This window comes from Rhamphochromis sp. 'chilingali' (genome assembly GCF_963969265.1).
Source record: "Rhamphochromis sp. 'chilingali' genome assembly, chromosome: 22".
NCBI lineage: Eukaryota > Metazoa > Chordata > Actinopteri > Cichliformes > Cichlidae > Rhamphochromis > Rhamphochromis sp. 'chilingali'.
Window position 1 is genome coordinate 8,057,131 of NC_137950.1, and position 21,571 is coordinate 8,078,701.

The window sequence follows — 21,571 nt, forward strand, 5'->3', positions numbered from 1 at the left end:
GTAACTACTAAGCATTTATGCCGTCCGGGGCTCTGACTGGGATGTCACTTTGGATTTTTGCTACACCAGTGTCATCGTGGACAGTTATAGCACTTACAGTACTTTTCAGCAGCAGAAACTTTGACATATTTCACTGATGATCAATACATGCTGTTGGTTTGCACCACTTCTAAATAGCATCTCGCTAAATTTGGAAAGACATTGTCACTGTCACATTGGCAATCTGGTGTTGGACCAATTAGGGCTTACTGTAGTGTGTATACACTATATATTAGTGTCTATAATGCCTAGTTAGTGTTTTATTAACAATCATCGGATACTACTGTGAACAGACGTTGTGTTCGAGTTGTACTGTGGGCCATGTAGTGATTAGATTCTGTCAAAAGAGCAAACATAAACAATGTGTGGAATAAAAAGGCAGTAGCTAGCTATGTGTCAAACTGCATGATGTTAATTTTGTTGAGCATAGAGTCAGTTCAGGCAGAACAAGATCAATCTGGCTCTGCTGATACCTTTCTATGGAAACTCTAACAAGAGTTATTGGCTGCTTTAGCTTGCCCAACATTGCTGTACATCTGCAAGCCTCTTTGCAACCCACCTCCATCCCAGTTCTTTATGTTTTTCACATCAAAAATGTGGAAAAAGCCTAAAAACTAAAACAAAAGCTATCGGTCCTGTCAGTGCACCATGCCATTTATAAGTCATTATTAGCAGTGCTTTATATATTAAAAAAATGGATGGGCAAAATTAAATTCTGCTATACATGGCGGTCTACAGTTGTTCATTTCAATTTCCTGAAAACCTTTTTACTGGCGAAAAATTTCATCCTGAGAAACTGACACACTGAATCATTTCTGTTTGTCAAGGGCCCCATATTGTTTACGAGTGACCCACAGCACTGTACTTCGTCTCCTAAAATGAATGACCGTGTTTTGACAGTCCTTTAATAAGCCCTGTTTTGGTAGTATAAAACATAAAGCGCAGAGCGGCTATATTTACTAGATTATGACATGTAACAGGCTGTTATTTCTGTGATTCATCATTTTTGTTTCATTTTCATTAAACTGAAAAAAGCTACTTCGGCATCTGCTGGAAAGTGTGTCATTTCATCAGATGAATAAAACACAAAATTTTGCACTTGTCCCTGCAGGTCTGTTAAAACAGGATTTATGCAGCATTTAGTGTGAATGGTACTTGTTTGACTAGGATATATGCAGCGATGAAAAACGTTCTGCAGTGCCTCTTTAACTGAAAGTGCTTGGATTCTCCATTCAAACAGACCTGATCCACACAATGCAGCTATATGGATCTACTATGTGCTGCACAGATGTTTGACCTTTGCTTTGTCTCTTCTCTCAGGTATGCGTATCCTTGTGACCCTGCTGCTGGACACCTTGCCTATGCTGGGTAATGTACTGCTGCTGTGCTTCTTCGTCTTCTTCATATTTGGCATAGTGGGTGTCCAGCTGTGGTCTGGCCTGCTCAGAAACCGCTGCTTCGTCGAAGACAACTTCTCCTTGTGAGTACCATGCTTTCCATCTCTACTGTACTCATGTATGCATTGTCTATATTCAATTCAGTTCTATTTAATTCAGTTAAATTTCATTTATATAGCACAAAATCACAACAACGGTTCTCTCAAGGTGTTCGACACATTTGGTACTTTCTTGTCCAAATTCCATTCAATGCAATTGTATTTATATAGTGCCAAATCACAGCAACAGTCGCTTAAAGGCATTTTGTGTTGTTAAGGAAAAGACTCTACAGTAATGCAGAGAAAACCAACAATCAAACAATTCCTGTATAGAGAACAATACCACAACCTGCATTAGATTTTACTTTACCTTCAGTGCCAAATAAGCCCTTTTAGCTAGCTAAAAATGGTAATGATATATCCTCCTTCTACAGGCTGAAAATTGTTCAACTACATGCAAAGATGAGACTATAGTGAGAACAAGAAGTGTAACTAATTGACTGCTAGTAGACTTTATGCAGCCACACTTGCATTAGCACAATTAAGAATTTAAACCACCAACTCTTATTATGCAAATGTCACAGTAGTAGTACAATTAATTGTTAAAAAATGAATAGTTTTGACCCAGACAAATAGCCAAGCTTTCTATTAAATCTTTAATAGACAGATCTCATTTTTCAATCTGCAAAATTAACATCAATAGACACTAAAATATTTAATATGAATATTTTAAATTGATCGAAACAAATCGTAAACGATACAGATTAATAATCAGTTATTTACAGGTTAATAATGGATATTTATACTCAACAAGAAAGAGCTATCAGTCGTCAGTATTCCCAACCTCTTATCTGTCTAGATTTGTAGAGAATGGAAGAAATGAGGTGAGTGTTGCTGATTTAAACCCTGTGGTTCATGTTAACCACTTTCTCTCAATAATTTAAAGGTCCACAAGCTGGAAGGATTTTTTTATGTATTTATTATTTTTCTTGAAAAGTGATGCTATTGCTGCAGCATAATTCTGCAGGAGATCGAAGTCAATCTGGGGAGTGAACTTTGACTGAGCACCCTAAACTACGTCAAAAGGTCTGTGATCACAGAGTCTCATCACATTGATGAATGGGATAGACAAGCCTGGGAATAATGAGAAAGACGTCATGTGAACCAGGCATATAGAACATGGAAACCAATGACTTATTCATATTCCCTGTATCTTCCTGCCCTCATCGTTCCCTCTCGATGTATAACTCCTCACAGCTATAATTGAAGTTCATGCATAATGGCTTTGCTATGCAGGCATTTTTTCCCTCTGTCTCTTTCTCGTTTTCTCATCATCATTGTCAATTTTTAGACATTCCTCTTGTACCTTGAAAATCATTATCATTGCAATAGAAAAATGGCACCTAAGCCGAGTCATTTTTTTAATGTCCAAAGTCATAAACATAACTGTTTTAATGCTTGCATCCATTTCTCTTGAACGCATATCACTGATACATATTTTAGTGCTTCGGCACAGGCTGTTAGCTTGGTTGACAGTAACTCTTTATTAGTATGATCGAGACTATTGAAGTGGACCCATGCGTCATGTCAGGGTGTGATAAATTGACCGAACAACATACTGAGCTCATCAGAGCAATAAGTGCTCCTGTAGATCATCCCAAAGTGGGAAACAGATTTTAAGAATATATAAATAAGAGAGTGTGGATAAGTGGATATGTAGTCACACAAAACATATGATGCTACAGTGCAATTAATAAAACTGAATGTGTGTTGACAGATGAGCCAGATACTACAGAGTCACCAGACACACACCAGTTATTCCAGACAGGCGAGTGTTCTGCAACAGATATGCCAAGATGTGTTATAGCAGGCAAATTCTCTTGTATATCCAACTCATCCAGTGCACACTGGGTTCTCCCTGGGTATTTGGCCCTGGATATTTCAAACACAATTAAAGCTAGCTTCACTGATTATTTACTCCAATCTGTTTGCATGAGTGTTAATCAGTGGAATCAGCTGCTGTAGTGTTTGCATGGATTTAAAACCTGCAGACTTTGGGATTTTGAAGTTGATCCACTTAAAATTGTGCTGGGTTTATAATAAAGTCCAAAAGGAACACCATTAGGAAAATTAGAAATGTCCCGCCAATTATGACAATAAATGCAGGCTGCAGTTGAATACATGTGAAAAAGACTATTTCCTGAGGAAAGACATCTCTGGACTTTTTTTTTTCTTGGAAACATTCAAGGTCACATATTTAACCTGAGATATTTCGTCAGGCTGTTTTGCAACATGCAGCTGCTCAAATTTATGCATTACTTTTAAGATGATAATTCTTTCGGAATCATTTATAATTTATATATATCTTATTTGCCTCACTTTTTGAGGTCTAGTCATTTAGTATGAGATTTTCTAACTTTTGAAAGAAGAAAAAAAACATGGTTTTACTCTTATTAATAAAAATAGTTGCATTTTTGACTAAAATATGTGATTCTTTCTAATTGCAGTACTTTTGTAGTATTGTTTCTACAACCCTATATGTCTGTCTATTTTATATATGATCGACCTGTCTTATCTTTTATTAGATTTAGTGTTAAGTTCAGATAAATGAATAATATTGGGTAACTTTAACATTCATGTAGACGCTGATGCTGACAGCCTTGACACAGATTCATTAAATTATTACACTTTATTGGGTTTTTTCAGAGTGAATATAACCCAACTCAGAGTGTAATTTAAACACATAATTGTAATTTAATTACACTGCACTGGGAAATACATTTAAATACAGTAGATAATACAATAGTCTTTCTGAAAGTGCTGTAACTGAGTTTATGGAAGCAATTCCTCCAGTGTTATTATCCTCAATGCTGTGTGCCAACACTTCTAAATTTGGACAAAACTGGGGTTATTGTACTCGGCCCTCTTAGAAACATGGCATCTGACCAGGTACTTACTCTCGATGGCATTACTTTAGCCTTCAGTAAACTTGAGGAAATCTGTTATGTTTGAGCAGGATATGTCCTTCAGTGCGCATGTTAAACAACTATGTAGGACTTCCTTTATTCATTTGCACATATATTTTAATCTAAAAAGAAATCTAGTTTCAGAGTGATGCTGAAAGACTAGTTGATGGATTTATCACTTTTAGGATGGACTATTGTAATTCATTATTATCGGGTCATTCTAAAGTCTCTCTAAGAACCATTTTGCTGATTCAGAATGCTGCAGTAAGAGTATTAACAGTGAGAGTAAAGGGTATATTCTGCCCATATTAGGAACATGGGCATCACTGACTCCCTGTTAAATCCAGAACAGACTTTGAAATCCTTCTCCTCATATACAAGGATTTGAATAATCAAGCCCCGTTGTATTTTAAAAATCTAATAGTACCATAACATCCAAATTTGACACATCACTCTCAAATTGTAGGGTTTCTTGTGGTTTGCTTATTTATAGTTTATAGTTAGGGCTGGATCAGATGTACATATCCTAGTTATGCTGCAAAGCCTGAATGCTTCTCATCACTGTTTCTTTTTCACTCAGCTCTTTTTGCTCTCCATATACTTATAAATCACTATTGCATATAGAAGTTTAACCAACATTAGTGATTATTAAAATATGCTCTCTTGTCTTTCCCTTCATTCCCAACTGGTTGCACCAGATAGCTGCAGCTCCCTGACCCTGATTCTGGATTATTTAATTGCTGGGGTTTTGTTGGGGTCTGTCTGATGTTGCGGGGTCTTTTGGCCAACTCACTGCCATTTTAATTTAGTCCTGATTTTTCTGTGAGTTAATGCAATCTGAAGTCCATACTAATATTTCCCCTTCTTCCTCATGCAAGCCCTCTGTCTTTGGAGCTGGGAAAGTACTACCACACTGAAAACGACGACGAGAACCCCTTCATCTGCTCTCAACCCCGAGACAACGGCATGAGGGACTGTAGCTCGATTCCCAAGCTGTATGAGGAGGGGGGCCTGGAGTGCACCCTGGATATTGACTCTTATAACAGCACTGACAACACCACCTGCGTCAACTGGAACCAGTATTATACCAACTGCTCTGCTGGTCTGATCAACCCCTTCAAGGGAGCCATCAACTTTGATAACATCTGCTATGCTTGGATCGCCATCTTTCAGGTAGGACAAATGGTCGGATTTGAAGATACCAAAATAGTTTTTCTGCAGTGGCAACATACAGTACGATTTGGCCCATGCACAATCCTGTAATCCAAAATGGAGATGAAGAGGGAGAAATGGAGCCTAATTACCCCTGGGCTAGTCTATCAGAGAAAGAGGGCTTAGAGGATTAGCAGGTCACCAACATCGCACAATCAGACTGCAGCTTATTTTTTCCACACCATTTCTTTGCTATCTTCACATCATCTGAATAACATTTTGTTAGAGTATTCAGTCATAGTTGTCTTGCTGGGGGACGGGTATTTTTAGAGAGCCAGACTGAAGATGTTCAGCCTGCATGGGGTAAAACAAACAACATAAATGTTGGAGGATTACTCTTATGCTGAGTCCTGGTTTTTATAGCACTGGGAAATATGTCCTCTTTCAATTTCTATTTTTAAATTCCATTCTTTATTTGGTTTCTTCTTTCAATTTTTTTTTTATGTTTGTATGTACTTAACTCCTGGTGTTCATTTTTAGGTGATTACCCTGGAAGGCTGGGTGGACATCATGTACTTTGTGATGGATGCTCACTCCTTCTACAACTTCATCTACTTCATCCTGCTCATCATTGTAAGTATATCTGCACACGACTGAAGAAGAGGGTCAACTGGGGGTGTGAGCATCCACCGATCATGTGTGAATGTAGGCTGTACACAAGATGGACATAAGTACTGTGATATGACCCAATGGTTTAAGCCTCAATATTAAAATTTTTGCAGCTGCTAGCATATTTGGACAAGAGGGTGGGGTGCTAAGATATTAGCTAATGGTTACCAAGCTTGGTAATCTCTATCCACAAACTGTACAAGTGTAGACAGATGCTAAGTAACATAGTATGTAACATAACTGAAAAAGCCCCAACAGCATAACATTAAGTAGAGGTCCAGCTGAATTATTCAGATTAGCAGAGCTAATTGCTAATGCTAACAACTACCTGGGTCAACACATCTTTCAAACAACGTTCTCTCTGTAGTCTTCATTCTTCAGACCTCAGTAACAATATCATCTCTCTTTCTTTCCCCTTAGATTGGCTCGTTCTTCATGATCAACCTGTGCCTGGTGGTCATTGCCACTCAGTTCTCAGAGACCAAGCAGAGGGAGAGCCAGCTGATGAAGGAACAACGAGTGCGCTTCATGTCCAACGCCAGCACTCTGGCATCCCTATCCGAGCCAGGCTCCTGCTATGACGAGCTCCTCAAGTACTTGGTTCACATCATCCGCAAGGGGGCCAAGCAAGTGGCCCATATCTGCAGGCTCTTGGCCCGTCGTGCTGGGCTCCACATTGCTGCCTCGCCCCCAGCCACAGATATCCAACGCAGCCACAGCCAGAGGAGAAGGAGAAAGACCTCCAGGCAGGGGTCTGTGTCAGTTCACCACATAATGCATCATCATCACCAGCACCACCACCACTACCATCTAGGGAATGGTAGTGTGAGGGGAGGAGGGAGCACCAGATGTTTGGACAGTAGGGAGGCAGAAGGTGGGGCTCATAACAACAACGGGGGAACTCTCATAGCAAACACTGGAAGTGGGCATCTTGCCGTGGCGCTACCCTCTTCAGTGACAGCAGCAACTTCTGATATGAACGTTGCGATTTTGTCCAGTCCTGCTGCTGATTCATCCTCAGTTTGCAGCATTTTCAACACCAACTCTGGATTTGCTCCAGGCTTCTTCTCCTTGGCTCCGGCTCCCAAGTCCAGGGCCATTAAGAGGAACTCTGTGCCCTTTGCTGCTCCAGGGCCTAAGAACTACCCCACCCTTCAAGCTCGGGCTCTCGCCGAGTCTAGAAGAGGGAGCATTGCAGCTAGCACCCTGACGAACATCAACCTTAATATTCCACCAATGCCCCAGGACAGAAGGCCATCGAGTCTGGTAGACCCGCTCAGTCCAACAGGTAGACACACAATGAGGCAGCAGATGCAGATACATTTTTGTGTGTTAGCTGAGCTGAATAGGAGAAAAAAATAGAATATCCACAGGTTTAGATTTACTTGAGTGAGCTACCCTGATATATGACTGGCTGACCAAGTACAAGTGATTAGATTTGATATGATTTAATTTTCCAATTAATTTACTCGTGGATAATCTTCTCACTCTTATTTTGACAGTTTAGTTACTGCTAACTGCTTAACCCAGGTGCTTCATGTGTTTTCCCTACAACCTGGCTCACTGGACAGGTTGCTATTGTGGCGGTCCGTGATGCCACTCAGCTGATATCCACAGAGAGTTGATATGATCCCAAGGTCTCACACGGTTGAACTAAACCATCATGTTTTGCAGCTGGTAAATGGTAGCCCTTCTGCTCTGCACCCTCTGAGTTCGGCATGGCTGCACACAAACCAGTTGTCGACGTGCAGGTTGTATTTAGAGAGGCCATCCTGTTTGCAGTGGTCCTCCAGACCAGAACAAAGTCTACAATTGCCAGCTGTAGGCCATGATAGTGAAGTTGGAGTATGTCTGGCTATGGATAAGATCCCTTTTGGGGTAGCAGCTGAACGATTTGGAGGACAACAGTAACCTGGCCGGGGAGCCAGCTGGCAGAGAAAACATGAAAGGCCAGGACTAGCAAGCAAGTGAACAAAATAAGAGTCAGGGAATGGTCCAGCAGTAAATCGATCACAGATGACATTGTTTTCTCAGACAGATAGAAAGAATTCAAAATATGCTAAAATTAATCATCACATACTGTAGTTGGGGTGCCATTCATATACCTGGAAAGCCTGCCCGAGAAGACTCTTTGTGTGGGAAACACTGCTATCTCATTTACTCAGCCCATGCTAATTTCCATATTGGTGTTGAAGGAAATGATGTAACACACCAGTGGTTGTGTTCCTTTAACTGCAATCATGTATTTGGTGCTGTGCAGTATTGATTTGTTCTGACTAAGCCTCGAGCTACAACACTGTCCAGAAAGAGATTTTTGCTCTTTTCATGACAAGCAGATGCTAATTAGAGTCAATAAATGTTAATGCCTCATGTCCAGCCAACTTTTTTTGCCTCTTGGTCAACTTTTAAAAAATGTCTTAGGCCAAACAAAAGTCAGTTAAGGTCTCTTCGGGTTGTACAGGTGGTGGAAAAAGGCTGGCTAGCGGCCAGAGAATCTGTAGAGACGAGGCATTAGTCATACAACAGACACACTGCCCATCACCGTCAAACACACTTTTCCTGATACACACGCAACTGTCTAAAAATGCTCCCATTCACAACCGATCTCTTTCATTGGATCTGACAATTTGTCCAAACCACTTCATTTAAGTAATTTATCAAAATCATGCTGATTCCACCGCAGTACCCTTCTCTCTGCCTCAGCTTCTCCATCTGACCTTTTTTACTCCATTGCAGCCCAGCTCTCCTGCCAGCTGTCAGCCCGTGACCTCAGCACCACCAGCAGCGCCATGGACACGGCCGCTTTGACACTAGACCCTGAGAGCTGCCCCTACTGCGCCAAGGCCCTGGCCAACGAATCGGAGGGCGGGACCGAGGGCAACGAGACACCTGGAGACTCAGACAGTGATGGGGTATACGAGTTCACTCAGGACCTCCACCACAGGGACAGAAGAGACAGCCGGCAGCCCAAAAAGAAGCACCAGAGGCTGGGGAAAACGGCCGCCAAGGTTGTTCACTTCTGGAGGTTGGTGTGCGACACTTTCCGGAAGATCGTGGACAGCAAGTACTTTGGCCGAGGGATTATGATTGCGATTCTGATCAATACTCTGAGCATGGGAATCGAGTACCATGAGCAGGTTAGTTAATGTGTTTTTCTCTTCAACAAAAGGATGTGCAGTCGCTGTGCTGTGATATTCAAATGCCTTGAAAAATTTCTCTGTGGAAATGTGAAGTATCCTGATGCATATAGTCACGCAGATAGAGAACGATTGTAGGAAAGTATTAGTTTGACTTGTACATCCTCTGTGTGTGCGTGTGTCATTCTGTGCGATTTTGCAAGCAACACCGCTCCCACAGGCCCAACTGGAATTCCTGATGTCTCTCTCTGGTCTCATTTGTTTACATGAGCATAATTACAGCCATGTGAGAGAGAAAACGGAAAGAGACAGAGTGAGAGAGGGAGGAAAGTAAAGGGGTGATTTAACGGGTAGGGAAGGCCCAGCAACATCTGACGTCAGATGTTCTCACTCTTTCCCTCTCAATCTGCTGTTTGGTTGTTTTTATCCCTGCGCTGCTGTCTCTTTGACCCAATTCACACCTGATATTCACATGCAACATGCGCTAGCGATAGCTAGTCTGGATTACGAATAATGGATGCTAATGTAAGGTGTAAATACATCCAACATGCTCGGAAGACCACATCTGGATATGGTCTGACATTCAGTATGATCAGATGTTGCCCAGGTGTGAATCCAGTCTGTTTTAAGTTTCTGTGAGGAAAAACAAAGGATATCTGCTGAACGCAATGAGTGGTCACACTGAGCTTAGTCATTCTTTAAGCTTATTCTTAAGCTGTCTGTTAATTAAGTTACAGTCAATCTTTTCATTGTCAAATATGCAGCACATAAAGTGCTTTGTCACAGCTCCAACCAACTGTGTGTATTTATATTAATGCAGTTGTACTGCAGACTTTTATTGGCATTGATACTGTTGTGTCTATTAGTAATGATGTAACTGATCCTCTTTTTCTGTGTCAGTATAACATTTGATCTTTTGCAGATGATTTCTCTGAGTGGAGTCTATTGATTTCTGTTGAGGTTACAGAGTTTAAAAGAGGTATCAGGAAAATGCTCATACTGGTTCTTTGTACTGGCCCAGTGCATCCTGAAAGTATTCACAGAGCCTCACTTGTTCCACATTTTGTCATGCTGCAGTCTTATTCCAAAATGGATTCAGCTCATTTTTCACCTCAAATTTCCCATAATGACAAAGCAAAAAATTATATTAAAAATATATAACATGTACTTAAAGTATTCACAGCCTTTGCTGTGACACTCAAAAGTGAGCTCAGGTGCATCCTGTTTCCACTGATCATCTGTCAGATGTTTCTACAACTTGATTGGCGTCCACCTATGGTAAAGTCAGTTGATTGGTTATGATTTGGTAAAGCACACACCTGTCTATATAAGATCCCATTGTTGACCAAGCCATGAAGTCCAAGGAATTGTCCGTTAGACCTCTGAGACAGGATAGTAACGAGGCACGGATCTGGGAAAGGGTACAGAAAAATTTCTGCACCATTGGCAGTCCAAATGAGCGCAGTGGCCTCCATCATCAGTTAAATGGAAGAAGTTTGGAACCACCAGGAGTCTTCCAGGAGCTGACCACCCAGCCAATCTAAGCAATTGAAGTAGAAGGGCCTTAGTCAGGGAGGTGACCAAGAACCCAATGGTCACTCTCACAGAGCTCCAGTGTTGCTCCGTGGAGAGAAAAGAACCTTACAGTGCGACAACCATTTCTGCACTACTCTACCTGCGTGGTTAAATCCCTTGAGTTAGCTGCCCTTTTTCTACTTAAATTAGTTATTGTTAAGTGGCTTAACAAACAAAATAGCATTTCACTAGCTGGGCCCACGTCCTCATTTTAGGTTTGACAGCGTTTTAGTAGGTAAAGGTGAATGCTTGGACATGAATTGAGCTGCGGTTTGGAGAAGGCTTCGAAGGGGACTGGCGACGGCTCCTGGGCCTGGCAGATCCCCATGTACTAAATAGGAGTGAAGAAGTTAAAGAATTGAGAACAAGGAGGGAGGGAGGGTGGGGCACGTAAACGAGAATGAACAGTTTGCAGAACTGGGGGGAACCTATATAGATGACAACCGGAAGGAGCGCGTTTGGAGGCGTGGTCCCGCTCCTGAAATTCCAATACATAATACATAATCTCCAATTAAAGCAAAATATAAAGACATGAGAGGTTGCTCAAGACTTCTATCATCTATGTTTTGATATTTTTTGCCTTACCAAAGCTTTACTAATAAACACATTTTATCCACCTAATATTAAAGTTCATTAAAAAAGAAATTTAATTAAAATACAAAAACACAAAGTGTTGCATACACTGAGTACAGCTTTATTATTTTCATAGACATACACACACACACAAACTGTACTCTTTATATATGAGAGAAAAAAACACCTTCTGTACAAACTGGTTTCTGATCATTTGCATGACTAAATATTATGCCAGTAATTTGCATTGCTTTCACTACAGTTTCTCTAGTGTTGAGAATTTAAACTCCTGCTATAATTAGAAGTAATTTCCAGGGTCAACAACTGTGTCATGTTTATTTTCCAAGCAAATTCCCTCAAAATTAAAGATTGGTAGCTTCATGAATCTCATTAAACATCTGTTTCCATTCTTCTTCAGTTATTTTTGTTGCCAACTCCATACAGGCACTGAATACATTTCAAAAGGTATTTGGCAAAGCAAAATGCTAGTCCTGGATATTAGTTGCATTAGCGTTCATGATTTACAATTCAATTTCTACTAAAATGGGAAAAAAAGTTGTCTTGTGGTGTCTTATTTCCTCCTCTGATGTTCTCATGAGTATTTTTTTTATAGAGGACATAAAGAAGTTTGCCAAGTGCAGCTTTCAGGTTTGGGGTATGTATTGTGTTTGAGGCTATTGTGTTGGGTTATGTTTTTGGCACGTGCGGTTTTGGTGTAAAGTTATATAACACTAGGGACACAAGTACTGTGTGTGTGGGTGTGTAGTAGGAGATTGAAGCCTAGCCAGGTTTTAGGGGGTTACTTTCGGTCACTGACCCAGTGCCTATAAACATATCCAGATGTCAGAGACACACACACACACGCAGGAAGTTTTATAGCTTTCTAGTTTCTACTTTCCCTTCATCGTTTTTTTTCCTCCTGACTTTTCCTCTCGTGCTCTTGCTCATAGCTTTTTTTTTCTAATTCTGGTTGTACTGCTTCCTCTTTTCTTCCTCCTCTGTAGACCTATTAGCCTCCATCAACCTCTTTTTGCTTTTTCACTTTTTGCTCGCTTTTGTTCACCTCCACCTCTTTTATTTCCTTTCTTCTCTGTTCTGCGTCAGCCTCTCCCCTGCCTTTTTTTGTCCTCTTCAACCTTTTCACTTCTTTCTCAAGTGCTCTTTTCTAGTTTGGGTAACATGGATCCCTCCAGTCTCCAGACAGGCAGCTGAAGACTTTAGTGAGACGCTTCATTGATTGTAAGCCCATCGACATCCAATAGCCACAAAGATCACTAAGCCTCCTTTTCCTCTGTAACTCTGTCCATATGGAGGAGAGGCTGCCTTTCAATTTCCATACATCCTCCAGCCAAGTTTCTTCCTGGAGTTTTGAGTGTGTACCTCATGCTGCCATTTTTCCTGTTAAAACTAGTTTGACGGGCAGAAAGTCTCCTGAATTTTCACCTAGTGCACTTAGTACTGCGTAAGTTCATATTTTGTCTATTACATTTTGGAGGAAGATGAAGCATTTTCATGAGGTTGAACAAATCAATCTGTAGTGCAAAAGTTAAAAGACAATATTTCTGATTATTTAATTTCTCGTCATGTGGAGGCAGTTAAACAAAATCATAAATATCCTCATCAAATGTTGCTGGTTTGTCTAAACTGCAATAAACACCTTCAGATTATATCCTGTAACAACTCTGGAGTCAGCATGATGTGCAATTTATTAGAAAGTAAAAAAATAAAGTGTTTTAAGTTAATTTAAAACATATCCACACTGAAATGTTTCATTTCATTTAGAAACATCCTGTCTCGGAGTGATGCTGAAACATTAGTTTATGCATTTATTACCTTTAGGCTGGACTTTTGGATTTCATTATTACCGGGTTGTCCCAGAAACTATTTCTCTACTTTTAAGGTTAGCCTTCAAATTTTGTTTTTGATAAAGCTTATAGGTAGGGCTGGATGAGGTGACCTTAAATCTTCCCTCTGTAGGTTAGATGTCCAATGATGCAATGAGTGTTTGTTCTTCACCCGCCTCTTTTCACACTCGATGTGCTTACACACGACTCTGCATTTAATCATTAGTTATTATTAATCTCTGGCTCTCTTTCACAGCATGTATTTTGTCCAGTCTTCCTCTCCTCACTCCTAACCGGTCATGGCAGTTGGCTGCTCCTCCCTGAGCCTGGTTCTGCCGAAGGTTTTTTCTGTTAAAAGGGAGTTTTTCCTTCACACTGTTACCAAGTGCTTGCTCTTAAGGGGGTGATCTGATTGTTGGGTTTTTTTCTCTGTATTATTGTAGGGCATTTATCTTACAAGATAACATGCTTTGTGTCTAACAGAGTTATGGATTGTCTTGCATTATCCTTGAAGCTCATGAGCTTTAGTGGCAGTTGGGAAGCTGAACTATTGAAATGGGATGCAGTTGTCTCACTGAGCTGTCATGAGCTGTATATTCATAATTGGGATGTCAGCATCTTTGGATGATCAAATAGAGCTTGGGCATTATTAGCTATACCAGTTGGATTAGCTCATGCATGGGAAACTTTAGAGAAAACAGAACTACAGACGATAAACCGTGTACCAGGAAGGATCTTTCTCATGGAGGTTTATGGGGCTGTACTCCTCAGACAGATGAAGTCGATGCAAGTGCCCTAATCTTGTTGTTGTTTTAGTGGCCAGCATGGCTGACCACTGGTTTAAAAAAAGATTTAGGAACGCTTATAGGAAAACGTTGACCATTGTTTAACCAATCAGTAAGCAGTCCTCAGTCTCACACTCAGATCCACCCATTAAATTGCTTGTTGTGTTTCACTTCAAAAGAAGCTTTCGAGATGGTGACTCCAAAAAGGCCTTTCACCATCAGCAGGTGAAGTCATAGTGGCTGCCTCCATCTTTAATGCAGTTCATGTTTAAGAAACAGTCAAGTGATGCCATTAGAGGAACTGCACTTTTTGACATTTATATATTGGCTTCTTTTTCAACCACAGTAGCTGCTTCACCTTGTTATTTTTCTCTTCACAAACAAAAATAAATAAGTAAAATTACTGAAACGCTGACTCAGCCACTAACACATCATCATTGCTTCTCAGTAATATTTCTTTTTACATCCTGTTGACATTCAAACACATTTGTTCTTTTATGTTGTTGTTGTGGTTTGCTGTCTGTATATTTATTATTATACTTTTTTTTTTTCAAAATGAGGATAATTCTGCCGTGTGTGTGTGTATTACGTATTTCTCAATCATGTGTAAGTCATTGTGGATTAGCCATGTGATTGATTGGTGACCTGTCCAGGGTGTATTCTGCTTCCCACCCTATGACAGCTGCAGTAGGTTTCAATTCCCCCAGTGACCCCAAGTTGGATAAGTGGATAAGGATGGATAATTGTGGTTGATTTGCATTCTTCACCTTGTTTGCAGAAAAACTCAGCAGGAGGGGCGAAAACCACAATGTCCTCAAAGCTTTCCAAGATCTAGATTTTTATATGAATCATTTCAAGTGTTTGTTTCCAAGTCTGACCGAAAGTAAACAGAGAAATTTGGAGATTTGATAAATATTGGTGTCCTGGAGACGGCGTTTCACCTTCTCAAAGTCTGGGAAACAAATGGGAAAGCAAAAATTGAGCAAAAATCTAGGATGAATGCTCCACTCTCCATATGGTAAGAATAAGCTTTTCCAATGAGGAAATAGCTGTTTTATTAGCTGGATATTTAATTAGCTATAACCGCTTCCGCACGGACGTGTTCTAAACATGAAAGTATCTACTGAAATTGGCTGATGAACAGAAATCCCAAGAGCAGAGATTAAAATAGCCTTTCCCGGTGGGAATTTCTGTATTTACTTTTGGTTAGATTAAATAACAAATGTGTTCAATAATATATGGGTTGTGGCTCAGACAAAGTGGATGCATCATACACTGCACAAAGAAACGAAAGGAACAATGAGAAATATCCCTTGTTAATCTAGGCTAAGGTTAGCGTCACGGCTGCTAGCGAGGCAATACCTGCATCCTGCAGTTCCTCTAGGAAAGCTGGACAGGGCCATAGAAGGTCCTTAACCCACCAACAGGACCAGTACCTGCTCCTTTGTGCTCAGAGGAATAGGTTGCGCGCTGCCTGGTACCGTGTAGCCCGATGGGCATTTGCCAGAGAACACCAGAAATGGCAGGAGCATCACTGGTGACCTGTTTTTCACATGTTAGAGAAGGTTCTGGTCTTGAGAATACATGGAAATTGTTATGCTGTCTGTTACATTGTCCAGCATGACCAGTTTGTTGGTGGTTTCAGTGATGGTCTGGGGAAGCATATCCATGGAGGGACACACAGACCTCTACAGGCTAGGCAACCCTGAGTGCCATTAACCTATTGGCAAGACCCACTGCACCAGACCCTACACTAGTGCGGTGAGTCCTGGGTTCCTCCTGGTCTATGACAATGCTCCACCTTGTGTGGTGAGAGTATGCAGACTGTTCCTAGAGGACAAAGGAACTGATCAATTGAAATCATTGACTTTCCCCCACGTTTGCCTGAAATACATTCAATAGAACAACCCTGGGACATTATGCTTTGGTCCATCCGATGCTTCCAGGTTGCACCTCAGACCGTCCAGGAGCTCAGGGATTTCATTTTTAATCCAATCATGTGGCATTCTTTTGTTCCTTAAACCATGCCCAGACTATATCACTATATATATTTCTCCTTGAGATCTGATGTTTTTTTGGCTGATGCTTTTTGACAATGTAGATGTCATAATTATGGATATAGCATGTAATCCAAACAAATCATAGAACTGCCATAGTATCATCTGCTGTTTGCAAGTCAAAGTTTGTGTTTGAGGGGAAAAGAAAGAAAGAAAAACTACACCTTTAAGAAAGTGCTTCACCTGCGTTGAGTGTGACAGCTTATCGATCACGTTGACCCGTTTTCTGGTACCCCCTTCTGTTCTGTAAATAGATGAGACACACAGACACATAATATATAGCTGGTATTATGTGTCTAATTCGTCTCCAAATGAGGTTATAGAGTTCTGGCTGAGAATTTATGAAGATGAAACAACCACGCTGATGAATAATTGATGAAGAGGCAAACATGCGAAACACGACTACAACACACGTGCAAAGTGAATTCAACTCGAAGCGCAACCTGTTTCAAAGAGCCCGTCAGGGTGTCTGCTGGAAATAAATGCACTGCACGTGCTCATCAATCACAAAGTATGCAAAGTATGAGCAGATAGAAGAGAATATGCTTTCACTTTGCAGCTGTGTTTGTTTGTATTTGCGGATTTCACTTTAAGATCCAGACTAACTGTAATTTCCATTTTTCTCACTAGTTTATTATCCATAATTCTATACGCAGGACAAATACCACAGCAGGGCATCAATATGGGTATGCTTTAATTTTGAAAAGACATATTTTGTGGAAAGGTATTGAAACCAATGCAACATATTAAAACTTCTGTTGTTTCATATCCTTAATCTTCTGTGTTTTTCAGTTGATTTCTTTGGCAATGTTACAAAAATATATACACCTAACTTGTGTGAGGCAAAAGTTCAGACCCTAAACACACTTTTTTCTTACTCATGGCTCTGATGTCAGTAAAAGCGGATATTGCTGTCAGGCAGACAGAGACTGTGAGCACAGAAGCTCTTTAACTGAGTGTCACACTTTGTTTTCAGTATGAGATTTACTTCCTTTACTAAACACAATGTAACACATTACATAATGGCCGGGCTGCAGTTAATTTGACATGCTTTCAAACGAAAACTGTGTAGCTGTCTCACATCCCACCTTTTATATCTGCTCACCAGAGCCACTGCCGCTAACTTTGAAATGTCTCAGCCACATATTCTGTTGCTAGTTGCAAAGACATTGTTGTGCTCTATTGGTTTTGGATTTTTTTTTTTTCACGCCAATGTCCCAATAGTACAATTGAAGAAAAATCCTTAGAGTAAGCATGTTGCACAGTTAATGTGGTTTTTCAAGCTAAATTCAGCTGGATTGTTGGCGCTCTTATAAACACCAAAAGTGGGGCATGTAGCTAATTTTGCCCAAGTCTTTCCTTTTTCTAAATCTTACAAGAATATATCTAGACTAAGACAAGAGGGTTTATGGTCATAGATTCAATATAATGGACGGATGTAACAACTGTAACCCATAAGCTAAAGCTAGCTAGACTGGTTAGCAACCAGCGTTCATAAACATATAGCCTGTCTAAAAGTGCCTGACTAATAAAATACTTGAATTTTACTCAAAAGGTAAACTTCTTGGATGGGCTGTACCTCAAAGCAAGCATGTGTTTTTGACAGATAAATCCATTTAAGTGCTAGAAAAGCTGCTAACAGCTAATATAACAGAGTTATACGCTAAAGCTAATATAACAGAGTTAGCAATTATTGGCTAATATGCTAGCACACCTGTCAGTCAAGGAAGCCAAAGCAGCCACGTCCATAACTTTAAATCTAAATAGTTTCAAAAAAGTTTTTAAAGAAATTCATTTGCTCCTCTATGCTTGCTATGGAGGGGGATATTAGCCATTAAAGTTACACTCTGTAAAGTGCTGATATGTCATTGTTTTTTAAAGATTTTTTTTGTTGCTTAATTAGTTCAGCTAGTTGGCAGATTGAAACAACTGCCTGAAACATGTCTTGCATTTACAGCATAATTATTTTCAAATTATATTAAGGCCCACTTTGTTTTTCATCTCTCTATAGAATATTTACCCATTATAGTGATTAAATAGCAGATGTAATACTTTTGGCCATGAGCCATGAGCTTTAAATACTGCTCTGCAAATAATTACTCTTTAGCTCAAGACATATAAAAGGATCTGACACACTGAATGAGTCCAAATGAACACACACACACATTCACATATATGTACAGTATGTGCAGATGTGACTTAACCCCTGAAATGTAAACCACAGGTCCAATTGATTCATATGCGCGTCCTTCAAAATACAGACCTACTGTTACTCTGCAGCCCCCTGTGCAGAGCTACAGCCTCAGCCTTGCTGTCCGTGACACATAACAGAACCCCTCTGTCTGTTTCCTATCTCTTAAATGCACACTCAGAAAAACGTACACAAACACTTGAACCAGCGCACACATGCTCTGTGTGCAGAGGGGCAGCAGAACGTGCCCGCGAGCAGTGTATGTAAATGTGTATGCGACACAGAGACGGAGATATAAAAAGATAATGAAATAGAGTGTTGGATATGGATAAGGGGAGTGTTAGGACTCAGAGGTGATGGGATAGAGGGGGTGATGTGTGGACGGCGGGTTGGATGAGTAAAGAGAGGGTGTCTGTTTTAGCTCCCTGTGCTGTTTAAGACTGTTACCATTTATGGTGGAGCTGATGGAATAGTTGTGTGCATGCCAACTATGTGACACAGCCCATAGTCTGTTTACTTGGGAAGGTCAACCTCTTTCTCACTTTACATCTATACGGCCACAGAGACAGCCTGTCACTCTTTCCTCTGCATCCTTTTTCTTCAGCTCCCTCGTCGGCCTCTGCGCTCCCTCAACGAAGAGGCGCTGATACCAAAGTAGTTTGAGTAGAAGTTTAAGAGGCATGGCAAAACAGAGGTGTCAAGGGAAAAGGTTTAAATGCATGGTTCCTGTGTTTTTTAAAATTGGTGCTGGTGTTATAGTGAAAGCTTTTTAGCACCGCCATGAATATTGATTTGGCTATGCAGCTTTTACATGAGCACAAAGTGATCTGAAGTCCCTTTTGGGTCACTTGCTTCATGTTTCCCATAAGCAGCAGTTTGACTTTATTGACCTTAAAAGCTACTCACTTGAAGAGGAAAAGTATATCGGTGCTCTGTGATCTTTTCAGCGCTAAGAAACAGCGAAACATGTCAGCGATTGTGCATCGTGCACGTGTTTGAGCTTGTGTTCTTCCTTCATGAGTGTTGGAAAAGAAGCAAAATACACAACCCTAATGCAGCCCTCGCATTTCCCTTTTTGGACCATGTATACTTGGGGGTATTATAGGAGGAGCAGTGAAAATAGAAGCTCATATATGTCATATATTAAAGTTTTGAGGGTACGCTTCTTTTTAAAATCAGTGACATTGATGTTGTGTTTAATGGATTTCAACATCAGAGTTATGTGGTTAATTTTAGGAAAACATCCTGCTTTTAGTTCCAGACTACCTGTTTTTGGGAAATCCCCAATAGTCATGTTTTGTTGATTTTAGTAACTGATTACAGTGATAATTAAAAAAATCTCTTCACATTTGCTGGACGTGATGCAGAATTGTATGGGCACGTGACTATTTTAAGACAGCTCTCTCTTTTTTTTATAAAAACAGCCTGATATTTAATCCAGGAATAAAACAGAATCAGGTTCATTAAAGTAAGGTCATGTCATTAACCAAATTTTAAAATCCCTCTCTGTACTGCCGGTGATGGAATTAATAAACAGTGTGTTTATGTGCGATGAACACCTCTTTACATATTGCCCCATTGTACTGGGCAGACATGCGCATTTTTTTTCTGCCCCTGCCAAACCAAGAAAAGACCCTCTTGCTGTATTTCTCGCTCAAACCAGAGACAATATTTATTCAGCTTTTATCCTGCCCTGGCAGAGGAATGTAGAGTTGGCATGTGAAGACACTGGCCACCCTCCAAGACAGGCACAGGAAATGTGTTTTTCTAATTTGTACGACGGTAAGACGGAGAAAGCAAAACAACAGTCCTTAATCCTGGCTTATAAAACGAGGGCTTTTCCAGCCCTGAAGGCTATGAAATCAAAAAGAGAGGATCAATGGAGTGATCAAATGATGGCTTTGGTTATTTCCTGGTTCAGTGAGATGTCAAATAACATGCTGCCTGTATTTAGAAAGTTCTTCTTTCAAGCTCTTCTGCTGGATCTGCCAATTCATCCCTATCTTATTGTTGCTTTAAGCACTGGTCTCAGCCTTTATTTTGCCTTGAAGAGCAGATGTTTATGCAGGAAAGATTTAACATTTCATTAAAAGAGGAAAAAATGAACACACAGATGGATGATTCTTGAAAACAAAAAACAAAGAAAAAAAACTAAGTAATCTTTGACAAAACCTGTGGAAAGCAAATATTGTGGTCATGCCAAAAAGCAAGATATGACAGATCCTGTGAAAAACTGAGCTCACTTTTTGATTTAGTTGCTTGTGGAACCACATTTAGCAGCAAAACACTGAAGTAATCGTTTCATCCTTGTCTCTACTCACTTTGCTGTATAGAAAATTTCAGCCACTATTCTTTAGAACATTGTTTTAGTTCACTGAGGTTTGCAGACATTCATTTATGCGCAGCTCTCCTAAGGTTACAGCTCACCATTGTATTCGGGTTAAAGGTTGCACACCAGCTGAGCCATTGCAATGACTTGATTATTTTCTTTTCTTGTAGATTTGTATAACCCATTTTGGGCCATGCTTCAGCTTCTGAACAGATGGCCTTACATTTGACTTTAAAACACTTTGGTATACACAGGAGTGAACAATCTACTCAATGACTGGAAGATGCCCAGTTCTTGAGGCTGCAAAACAAGCACCAGCATACTTGACAGTTGGTATTGTATGTAATATCAGTACAAACACAATTGGTGTATTTCCTAATATTACATACAAGGTCTTGAGTATTGTTGCCCCATCTTAGGCCCCTCTTCTATGGAACCAGAAGATTTGGGAGACAGACACCATTTCTACTTTCAGATTAGGTCATACTTTCTTTTTTCATAAAGCTTATAGTTAGGCCTGGATCAGGTAATCAGGTGACCACTTAGTTAGGTTAGCTGAGTATTAATTCTTCACTTACCTCTTTTTACTCTCATGTGTTTATACAACACTCTGCATTTAATCGGTAGTTATTATTAATCTCTTCTCATCCACGGGTGTCTTTTATCTAGTCCTTCTCCCTTCACGGCCAACTGGTTTTATGCTTTTGGCAGTTGGCCACACTGCACTGAGCCTTGTTCTGCCAGAGGTTTCTTCCTGTTAAAAGGGACTTCTTCCTTCCCACTGTCGCCAGCTGCTTGTTCATACACTGTCATCTGATA

The 21,571-nt window shown here is 40.3% G+C and overlaps 1 protein-coding gene across 10 annotated transcripts in view; it reads left to right on the top strand.

Moving 5' to 3' along the window:
• cacna1g (calcium channel, voltage-dependent, T type, alpha 1G subunit) overlaps positions 1 to 21,571 on the top strand; it is a 332,915-nt gene that overhangs the window by 185,594 nt on the left and 125,750 nt on the right. For all 10 annotated transcript variants that reach the window (XM_080872626.1, XM_080872635.1, XM_080872629.1 and 7 more), the window contains exons 6-10: positions 1,360 to 1,519; positions 5,319 to 5,613; positions 6,133 to 6,225; positions 6,682 to 7,549; positions 8,998 to 9,398. In XM_080872626.1, coding sequence (XP_080728752.1) covers positions 1,360 to 1,519; positions 5,319 to 5,613; positions 6,133 to 6,225; positions 6,682 to 7,549; positions 8,998 to 9,398 — 1,817 coding nt within the window. The remainder of the gene's footprint in view (positions 1 to 1,359; positions 1,520 to 5,318; positions 5,614 to 6,132; positions 6,226 to 6,681; positions 7,550 to 8,997; positions 9,399 to 21,571) is intronic.